This window comes from Asterias rubens, chromosome 4 (genome assembly GCF_902459465.1).
Source record: "Asterias rubens chromosome 4, eAstRub1.3, whole genome shotgun sequence".
NCBI lineage: Eukaryota > Metazoa > Echinodermata > Asteroidea > Forcipulatida > Asteriidae > Asterias > Asterias rubens.
The window spans coordinates 870,042-881,357 of NC_047065.1; the positions used below are offsets into that span (position 1 = coordinate 870,042).

At 35.5% G+C, this 11,316-nt stretch overlaps 1 protein-coding gene across 1 annotated transcript; it reads right to left on the bottom strand.

Moving 5' to 3' along the window:
* Nucleotides 1-35: 35 nt before the first annotated feature.
* On the bottom strand, nt 36-7,046 carry LOC117289492 (mediator of RNA polymerase II transcription subunit 10-like). The gene is made up of 5 exons (XM_033770632.1): nt 6,932-7,046; nt 4,307-4,451; nt 2,405-2,488; nt 1,718-1,820; nt 36-1,091 (listed from the first exon to the last, which is right to left on the bottom strand). Exons 2-5 carry the CDS (start codon nt 4,429-4,431, stop codon nt 1,005-1,007), a joined length of 399 nt encoding a protein of 132 aa, XP_033626523.1. The 5' UTR covers nt 4,432-4,451; nt 6,932-7,046; the 3' UTR covers nt 36-1,004.
* Nucleotides 7,047-11,316: the final 4,270 nt, after the last annotated feature.

Here is an 11,316-nt window from a genome sequence, read left to right on the forward strand (position 1 = left end):
ACCAATATTATTTATGTTTGTGTTCATTTTGGGTATTGGCCAACAGTAATGACAATTGAACTGATTTTGTAATCATAAATATGGGAGCAAGTCCAGGATTCCAGCATACCATGGCTGATTATCGGATGTGGCTTTTACACAGCCAAGGTTTCGGACTATTTATTATAAAAAACAAAAAACTAAAAATCCTGGTGTATTTTATGGAAAAGTTTGTTGTCTTTACCTCATTTAGTCAGAAATTTATTGTGGCAACGGTGTTCTCAACAAAACAAATTATTCTGGAAGTTCCGAAAAGTTTTGAAAAACAATACCAGCGCAGAGGCGAGGTAACAATTTTTTTTTATAGATATCCACGGAAGTGGTCAACAGCTCTGTGGCATTGAGGCTTAAGGTTATGTCTCACGAGGCAATGTACAGGCAACTAGTTCCAGACAATCTCCAAGAAGAGAATCCATTCTGTCACATTTAAATATTCACAGATTTATCTTGAGGATTGTAAGACATTGTTTGAAAATTTACTCGTGTGCTACCAACGTGCACTCGCAGCCAGCACTGCAGTTTGTTGCCTCAACTTTACCTGTAAAAGTTGCTACATGTGACAAAGCCCTTTTACTGCTCTGCTCCACAACCTCAGGCCATAGCTCTGTGTCACGCCAAACTGTATTTAACTTGGGTTGTTAAGCTCCACTCACAGATAGATGGATGGCGGACTTCAGTTCTGCATGCCATTTCTAAACAACGATTTGGATCAGGATCTCTTCCAGTGTAATCAGCTTCTTTGTTCTGCCCAAGAGCTGACAGTCCCTATTATCCATTATAAACCAACCCCCCAAAGGGTGTGTATGATTATCTCCATGCAAAGAATGGGTGGTTTACCTACTGCAGTGAACAGGTACACTGGACATTGTCTAGTACCAAATCACCAAAACTCATGGCAAACCATGATTTTCATTATGGTGAAGCGGGGATAGTTCGGGTTCAAAAGGATGAAGCTCTTCTGGATGTCAAGTGTCACCTCGTTGAGCTTTGTACTGCTCCATCTCTTCAGGGAACATCTTGTTCAACTCTGTTATCAAACTCTTCTTGAATTTCTACAAAAAAAAAAGATACAGCAATGAAAATACTCATTTTAAAATCTTCCTTAATTTCTACCAGAAAAGAAAGACAAATGAAAATATCAACTCATTGTAAAAGCTCATCTTCATTCTAAAAATAGACATGCAACTTTGTAACTACCACCAAAAAAAAGAATATCAGCCAATCCACTGAAAGGAGGCATGCCAGTAAAATGATAATAAAGCTTTTTATACAGATAATTTACTCATTTATTATGCGCAAGTTTCATAAATAATATGTTCAGATCTACATTACAATAGCATTTTGACAGCAGTGAACGATTTCCCTTGTATAGCAGAGCAAAATGCTATGCAAAATGTGTCAGTTGCTAATCAAAAATCATCACTTGCTAAATATTAGCATTCAGTATGCACATAATCTGTTCAGTCGAAATACCTTGCTATGCAAAAATGCGGGATGAAATCATTCCCTGGACAGTACTTTTTGCTCTTACAAAGAAATGGCTAATCAATTGCAGTTTTCTTCACAGTTAATGACACCTCTATGACGAGAGTTTAATTTCTACTGGAACATATCAAGGTGCATCAAGGCAACACTTAGCGGCGTAGAGGCTGTTGCCTTTATGAATTAAAATACTTACTGAGAACGTTTCAATTTTGCCCTTGACTTGTTCGTTTTTGATGACAGCTTTCTCCATACAGTCTTTCGTGTACAGCTGAGGATTTCGGCCCTGGTCTATGTAGCTGAAAACAAATTACAAAATAAAGTTTCCACAACTTAAAGGGTTTGGATACTTTTTTGTTTCACACAAAACACAAACGTCCACAGATTTACGTTAAATTTACACGGTTCAAGATAATAATAGAAAGTTTCTCTTAAGATCCAACTTGCTAAAGTGCTGTAGTTTTTAAAGGATTTGGGTACTTTTTGCAACACGAAACATGTCTACAGATTTATATTAAACTTACACAGTTTGAAGATAATGATAGTAGAGGTGCTGTAGTTTTTGAGAAATGAGTAAAACAATGTCATGAAAAAAATAGGTTTTTACATGATGAAATAATTGGTGTCTCATGATCACTAAGACGAAAATTATTTTCATGACATTGTTTTACTCATTTCTCAAAAACTACAGCACCTCTACAAGTAATATTTTCAGGGAAGCTTTCTACTACCATTATCTTCAAACTGTGTAAGTTTAGTGTAAATATGTGGACATTGTGTTTTGTGTCCTACAAAAAGTACCTAGACCATTTAAGAAATGATTAGAATAATTTCAAAAAATTATTTTTTGTCTCAGTGTTGAAAAAAAGAACTAATGACTTACTCAAACACCTCCAGAGGGACTTGAACATCTTGTACCTGCGCCTTTGTCTTTTCAATTTCCAAAAGGCCCGTAACGAGGGTGTGTCTGCAGAAAATGAATAATGCCATTAGTAATAAGAGAAGTGACAGTTAAAACAATAACATACAACAGGATAACTACAAGGCTCACTCTTAGCACTACACTAACCTAGCATACATTGTCTATTAAAAAGTGCTTACACCACTTCTCAACTTGCCATTTGGAAACCCTGTGCAACCTACTTGTATTAATGGTTATGCACCTTATGATCCAACACCTCTATATGTTTTCCCAACCCTAATCCAACCCCTAATTTTTTTACAAGGGCAGATTTGAAAATAGAAAACCAAACTACCTACACAGTATAACATTTCAACTGTTTTAATTTGAAGAATTTGAAGTTTTTCCTCGTATTGTGTTCTGGGGAAGTTTTATTCTCAACTTAAACAGATTTGAATTTTTGTTAACAGAGCACAGTGGCTTAAGACCCAGACATCAGGTCCGATTTTTTTTCTGAGATAACTACATATCTTCGGTGACTTGAACAAGAAGAACTAATTTGTTGAAGAATTTTTATTTTTTTGAAATTTATTACCCTGTTTTTTTAAGGAATTGTAGTTCGTATATAGTGACATACGTTTATAATCAGCAAAAATCACAAACCCTTATGTTAAAAAAAATACCTGGGTAGGCATATAAAAATTGTTTGAGAAAAAAAATATTGTTTTTAAATTACCTGTATAAGTGACCTTTCACACTGTAGAAAATTAAATAGGGACCGAAGTTTTGATGATACGGCAAAAATGCTTTGAAATCTTCGACTAAAATGTCAAAAATAATACTTATAAAAAAAAAATACCGCCACACATTTTTAAAATAAGCCATTAAGGGCCTGGACGAAATGCTAAAAATATGTAATAGATTAGTAAAGTAACCATTCGTTGTGGCTAGAAATTCACGGTAAATTAGCGAAAATGAGTTTTTACTCCTGAAAATGAGAATTTTCAAAAAAGCAATTGTCTACATCGCAAAATTAAGGAAAATAAACAAAAATCAAAACGTTGGATATTTTCCCAATCGGCCACCAACGGCCAACATATTTTTTGTATTTGTTTCCATAAAATGATAGAGTGACTACTTAGCTTTGAAAATAAAATAGCGCCGAAATCCCGCAAGATCGCCTTCACTCCCAAAAACTAAGTTTTCAGAACGCTGTTTGTAACCAAAAACATCGTGTACATTAACATTACACACAGAAAATATAGCGCCCTCTGTTGACTTCAAAACCACATCATAAAAATTGTCACAATAATTCATGAATCACGACACGGATCGATAAATTGTGGATTATTTTAAAGGACAACCTCGTTTTATCTACCTAAAGATGACATTGAGACATGCTTGAGATATTATAAAGGTATTTTGACCGATTATAAAGGTATTTTGACCGATTATTGTACAGAAACTTGTCGATGTCGGTGTCACATAGTGTGCAGAGTGAACATTTGAACAAAACACAATATTGTCGGACTGGTCCAGTCATAAGTTTACGATGTAAAATCACCGGTTTTAGTCCTGCAGTCCAGTGCAATTTTCAAGCCTAGTACTTTCAACAGGCAACACTTTGGTGCAACCTAAACTGCTCAGAGTTGAGTCATATACCCCTCTCATAAAGCAAAACCATACAGGGACCCTAAGGTCATGGGCACGTTTGTAAGCACAAACAACAAATACTGACAATCGATTTGCCTCCTTAAGCCACCCTGAGTGAGGGTGCTGTTTGGCCTCAGTAAGGAGCTTTTTGAGAGTGTAACATCATATGCAAGGGGTCTACCAGAACTTAAAAAACCACAACAATAATTTTGATGACTGATGTACTCTTACAGTTTCTGATTGAGTGTTATTTGTCCCTGAGGCTGAAAGTCACTGACGATGATTCCCAACTGACGAGTATTCTCAATGAAACGTTCAAGACTCTCAACTAGTGGATCAAACTTCTCAGATGCCATGTTGATTATTACCAGGATCTCTGTTGATAACAAAGTATACAAAAAATTACAAATTTGACAGCAAGAGCTCAGGAACTGAAATATCTAAATTGTTTCCTTTCAAACACTCTTTCTTGATGTAAATGTTTAAACTTGCACTAGACCCAGTAAACTGGGGCGCTGTACTCTTTTTCTATTTGTCATTATCAGTCAAAGTATGAACATTTTTGGGGGAAAAAGGAGTACAGCCCCCCAGTTACAGTGTCGAACATACTTGCACTAATAATAAACATTACCCCGTTACTACTTTAGTCTTTATTATATAAACAATGAATATGGCTCCCACATACGTTCACTTCAGTTCAGACGTATTTAAATGGAATTTGAAGGTGGTCTTCTTTCTTGTTCATCACTTTAAAAACATCACACTTGGTCTGGACAATTTAATCATTTGTAAGCCCTTTTTTTTTTTACAATAAATCCATAAATGTAACGATTAAGATGAAGAATATATGTGATATTTATAAATAAAAGATGGACAACTTTCTGTATTCTGACACTTTTTCACTAACGAGCGTATACAAAAAAAGGTATGGGGTTCAAATAGCGCACACCTTTTTTTGACAAACCTCATCTGCTCATGGTTCTAGAAGTATAAAAAAAAGGCCAATAATATCTAATTTTATGGTAAAATTACACAGGCCTAGCATATTTTAATTCTATTTCGGGAAAAGTTTCCGTATGTACGGCGCCACCACTTTTTAATTCGATATGAAATAATGGAGATCCGAAATTATCTAATTTACCTCAATGAGATATCCCTTTTCGTAAAAATAAGTGAAAAAGTGGTAGTGGTGGCGCCGTACGGAAAGTTATCCCTATAGATTTCCTACCAAGTCAAAGTACACTGACAACAGTTTTGGTTTACTAACACTACTGACTACTACTGTACTAATACTACTAGGCTACACAGAAACTTCTCCCTTTAATTAGGCTTTCCTTTACTTTTATATATTTTACTTTTATTTTAGACTCGTAGTCGTATATAGATGGTGGGCAAACAAAAAGAGAGAGAGCTAGCCGGAACGAGAGCCACGTACAACAACCCAAACAAGGTCAGGTTACAGTAGGCTTAAACTTGCCTTTTTAACTTAAAGGAACACGTTGCCTTGGATCGGACGAGTTGGTCTATAAAAAAGCGTTTGTAACCGTTTGTTATGAAATGCATATGGGTAGAAAGATAATTTAAAGGTAGAATACAATGATCCACACAAGTTAGTTGCGATAACGTAACCCTCCTGCCGACGGCGTAGCCGGAGGGTTACGAGTCACTCCCATTCGATGCAGGGCGAAATATTTTAGTCAACTGATTTGCTCATTTTTTACCACTTTAAAAAATGACACAAATTCTATGAACACGAACTTAATCCTCAATGTCTAATGAATAACATTCAAAAACACAATTGAGAAAATATTTTGAAAAAAAGGACAAAAACTTACCAGATTCCGGGAGCGTAACAGTCACAAATTTGAACCTGTCGCTGGTTACCATGCGCTGACCCCAAGCGCTGAACCAAACCGCAGGTACCAGCCAATTGAATTGACTACCTGCCGACCGAGCCGCAGCCAAGTTTGACTAAACCATTCTGTAAAAGGGGTGTTACAAGGGGTGCTGCAGTGCTTTAAGTGAGTGAACAGCGGGCAAAGTAAATGGACAGCGCACACGCACTGTCGCGCTGCCTTATAACACCCCTTTAACAGAATGGTTTAGTCCAACAGCAATGAACATCGGGAAGTCACAAAATGGCGACTGTTTCGTTCCGGGATCTGGTAAGTTTTTGTACTTTATTTCAAAATACTTTCTCAATGGTGTTTTGAATGTTATTCATTAGATATTGAGGATTAAGGTCGTGTTCATAGTCATAGAATTTATGTCATGATTTTCGAAAGGGGTAAAAATTGAGCAAATCTGTTGACTAGCTGTCGAAATTGTTCGTGTTTGACCATTTCGCCCTGCATCGAATGGGAGTGACTCGTAACCCTCCGGCTCCGCCGTTGGCAGGAGGGTTACGTTATCGCAACTACACACAAGTTTGCCTCGAAATTGCGTGGTTTTCCTTTTACTGTGCGAACAAAATCGGTCGGCCATTTATGGGAGTAACAAATTTGACTCCCATAATAATATGGCCGACCGTGTTAGTCGACGAGGTAAAAGGAAAATCGTGCAATTTCGAGGCATGTTTGTGTGGATCATTGTATTCTACTTTTACAGCATCTTTCTACCCATATGCATATTATAACAAACGCTTTTCAAAGACCAACTCGACCGATCCAAGGCAACGTGTTCCTTTAATCGAAATACTAAATATTTTCACGAAAAGGGTGCAATGAATATCGCATGAGATTTTCCGTTATTAACCCACAACCACCAACAAAAATACTATGCTTTCGTTACTTTTACTTATCCATATTAACGGAATAATTCAGTCAAAAGGTAGATTAAGATGTCTCTTAAACTTACCAATATCTGTAAATATTACATGCCTTCGAAAAATCACCTTTTAACAACCTTTTCCCGAAGCAACGAAGTGAATATTGTTCACAGTGTTAACCTCAGACGGCGATGGTCAACGATGCTGCTCGTTGCGTTACTTCACTAACCAGCATGTACACGACGCCGGATACCAGCGATTCCATTAATGTGGTTTTTTTTTTTGGGGGGGGGCCCACCCCCCCCCCAAAAAAAACCAAAACACAAAATAATTATTGTAAAATTTTACGCTTGACCAATACCGACAGGAAAATCAAAATGGGGAATTTAACACAGTAACAACATATTAAAAGGCATGGCCAGAACCTTTTCAGGTTGGGGCTGGGAAAACCATATTCCTACTTTATCAAGCATACAATGGAAGCTTCTTGATCGACCGAGTTCCATTTCCCCACAATAAGAGCAAACCATCACCTTTGGTTCTTTTTTGGATTTCTGATATTTCGACTATAACTTTTAATGGATGGTAAATTAAAATTAGATTGTGATGGAAAAAAATAATAAAAGTTGAGCAACTCAAAGAAATGAGTTATGTATAACGGTTGGCAATCTCTTGTTCCAAAGAATTGGTCATTTAAAAAGAAAAGATTGACTTTTATTTAAATAAATAAATAAATAAATAAATAAATAAATAAATAAACAAATAAATAAATAAATAAATATTTAAATAAATAAATAAAGAAGTAAATATATAAACAAACAATTGCTATTAATTTATTTAAATTTCTGCATTATTTCCTGTTACTCAAATTTGTTATATAACAGTATTTTTTTGAGACTCTTATTAGTTTGTTTTATTTGATGTGTTGTCGGGTACACCTATTAACAAATATTGTAAATAAACAAATTAATAAATGAAGAAAGGACATTTAAAAGGACATTTAATTTGTGAAACAATAGGTTTAGATTTGTCTTGAAATAGTTATACTTTTGTTTTTTGGGAGTGACTTCTGAAGTAAAATAGTCTATTCCTTGTGTATAAAACATCATATAGCTAGATCAGTAACAAAATACAATATTTAAACAACTCACATAGTTATTCTGACTTTATTTTGATAGGATTTCGTAATTCAAAAAGTTGGCTGTCAAAAAGTAACAAAGACATTAGCTCTGTCCTGAGCCAATTGTGGCTTGATCACCAGGCCAGTGCTTAATGGAAATCCGATTTCATTAGAAATATAAACTGTGAATAACACCCGTGTCTGAATTAGCGGCTATACAGCTACAGCTAGAATTACGCATCAATGCACTAAAGTACATGTATAGGACATCATTAGCAGCAGTCGTAGCCGTAACTGTATAGCCACCAATTCAGATTTTGTCTATTTCTATTCCCTCAGACAGGCTGCCAGTCCAACTCCATTTGCACTCCTGGGTGGAGAGAAGCAATTAAGATAAACTGCCTTGCTTAAGAACACATGGGTCATGACTGACTAGGCCATAGGATTCAAACCCACATTCTGTGCAGGAAAGAGTTAGAGCCAACCGACCAAGAATGCTCAGCATGACACCCCAAGGCTGGTATAGGATGCGGTTGTTCAACAAAAGTCTGATCTAACAAAACTTAGCCAACAATGCAAACTTTTTCCTGAAAACCAAATTTCCCTCAAAGTCAAGTCCATTAAAACCCAAATGAGTGACCAATCAGAGCAGTCAAGTAGTTCAAAGTGTGCCTCAAAGAGTGCCTCAATAATGAACCAGGCCCAATTTCATGGCTCTAGCCTACTAAACTTAAGCCAAAATCAGCGCATTTGGATGCAGGGAATGCTTACCTGGTACATCAAGCGTATTTGCAGAAATTCAGCGCCCCGCAAGTGGAGAATGGTGATCGTAAGCACAGAAGCAGCGGTAAGCAGAGCCATGAAAGTTGGGCCTTGGCTATTTAGTGTATACAAGTATCCTTAACAATGTTTTTATTTTTGCAAAACAGTACAAATTATTTAAACGCACTATAATTTGTGAAAACAAAAGATCACACATGAAAGGGAACTTTCTAATTTCCAAGTGTGCTTAAAAGATGAACAAAGAAAACAATTGCACAAAAAGGGTTAAAATGAATAAAATCTGAATGAAAAGTTTTGAAGATACAAATATCAAGATGGTCATTAGTACAATATTCTATTTTTGAAATTTGTCTCACTGCAGATGGAGCTGAAGTAGTTTAAACTTTTGTAAACAAAAAAAAGTCACTTTCACTTGTTGTTACAAGGACACTTTTGTCGACTAGAGATCGATATTGCCTGGTGCCCAACACATGTTGTGAAGCACGAGTACCAGTTAATATCAACAGCTAGTCAATGAATGTGCAAACTTGGCCATGTCTAGTGGTTAACTAAAAGTAAAAACTTTTTTAACTTTTGGATAAAAGGAAAATTCCAGCAGTTTTTCACAATTATAAATGTTATGTTATATTTTAGGAAATACAAGTAGGATCCTGTTTAAAAACTTGTACAGCATTGTAAAAAGACAAAAATACGGACTATGAAAATTTCACTCCACATACACTCTCCCTTTAAATTACAGGCTGTGTTAAAACATAGTTTGTGTTAAAACATAGTTCTAAAACTTTTTTTAAAAAGCAATTAACATGAAAAATATAGGCATGGTTTGGTAAATAAATAGGCTCTCATTCGTTAACTTTACATGAAGTTAGATTAGTAATAATAGAGTAATCAGTTAAAATTGTTATCAAATGTACAGAAGATGCTCTACAATTAATTGTTTGTTTTCATTATAAAAGTTATTTCAGCTGCATTTTTAAAATTTAATTACAATAAAAATCACAATTATTCGGAAGAAATCAATTTAGATTTTGTAAATTTTGTTCTTTAGAGTAGTGTAAGTTGAAAAGATCAGAGTGATATGAAGACAGTTGGAAGGAATTGTTTCAAAAATTAGATAATATAAATGATGAAGAAGACATATTTCAAGAACTCAAAGGTAACCATGTGGATGATATCATGAGACATTCTACATTTCATGTACGAATAGAAGTAAAACAAACACCATATATTAGAAGTAGGCTTTTTGTACAAAACACAAACTCTTATAATGTATTACTGTTACAAGTATTATCAAGGGCAATGACAACCTGACAAACGTTTAGTTTGTTTTGAAACTCAGTTGATTTGTGTTCAACTGCACAGTTTTTCCTTTGCAAGACATGAAGTGATTATTTGCTTTTCTAACTGTACGTTGATGCTTGACAAGAACTGCATACTCAGTACTTTGCCCCAGAGAGCCATAGAGAATAACAGATATGCCACAAGTATATTTATGTGGGATTTGAACCCACAACTCCTATATTCTAGAGTAGATGTCTTACCACTTGACCAGCAATTCAAATCCCATACATCAGCATCGGGTTCCATACCTTGGATGATTTAGATTGGCTGGGGTTTGAATCCTACCCAAGTAGTATGCCTATGAATTTGTTTTACAAAAAGACTATGGAAAGCACTGAATGTACTATGCTCAGCACACATCAGTGTATATAGGGTAAAAATATATATATATAAAAATAGTATATTTTTATCACCACTGCAATGTGAAGTTGTGTTTCTTTCTTAAAGGGTTGTTTCTAACTCAACAAAATAATGATAAATCAAAATAATCAAATAGTGATAAAAACATATGTTGGCATGGAAAGACTAAACTAGTGAAAAAAGGAAACACTCAACGCTTAACTCTTTAGATACCATAGCGATCACAAATGGCTTGCACCAAAATGCCCATAGCTGCCGCAAACGGCCGCAAAATTTGACCTACTTCCTCTCAAAGCAGAGGGTCAAAGAAAAGGTATTGAACCAAATTAGCATTTTCCAATTTGTCCATGTTAGCATAGACTCTACAATTCTATAACAAAGCTATGTATATCTGATTCAATAACAAATTTTCCAGACAATATTCCCCCCAAGTATAAGAGAGCCCCCGCCCCAAAAACTCTATGAATAAGGCGTAGGGTGATGGTTATACAGAAATAATGGTCTCTAAAGGGTTGAAGGCAGTGGACACTATTGGTAATTACTCAAAATAATTATTAGCATAAAACTTTTCTTGGTAACAAGTAATGGGGAGAGGTTGATAGTATAAAACATTGTAAGAGACGACTCCCTCTGAAGTGACGCAGTTTTCAAGCAAGAAGTAATTTTCCACAAATTTGATTTCGAGACCTCAGATTTAGAACTTGAGGTCTCGAAATCAAGCATCTGAAAGCACACAACTTCGTGTGACAAGGGTGTTTTTTTCTTTCATAGTTATCTCGCAACTTCGACGACCAATTGAGCTGAAATTTTCCCAGGTTGGTTTTTTATCCATGTGTTGAGATACACCAAGTGAGAAGATGCTGTTACTTT

What these genes read in the sequence shown, in the direction of transcription:
- LOC117289492 (XM_033770632.1), bottom strand. Translation starts at nt 4,431, where the DNA reads ATGGCATCTGAGAAGTTTGATCCACTAGTTGAGAGTCTTGAACGTTTC. An exon ending in GTCCCTCTGGAGGTGTTTGA is followed by an intron (nt 1,821 to 2,404) that starts GTAAGTCATTAG and finishes ATTTGTTTTCAG; the next exon opens with CTACATAGACCAGGGCCGAA. An exon ending in GCAAAATTGAAACGTTCTCA is followed by an intron (nt 1,092 to 1,717) that starts GTAAGTATTTTA and finishes TTTTTTTTGTAG; the next exon opens with AAATTCAAGAAGAGTTTGAT.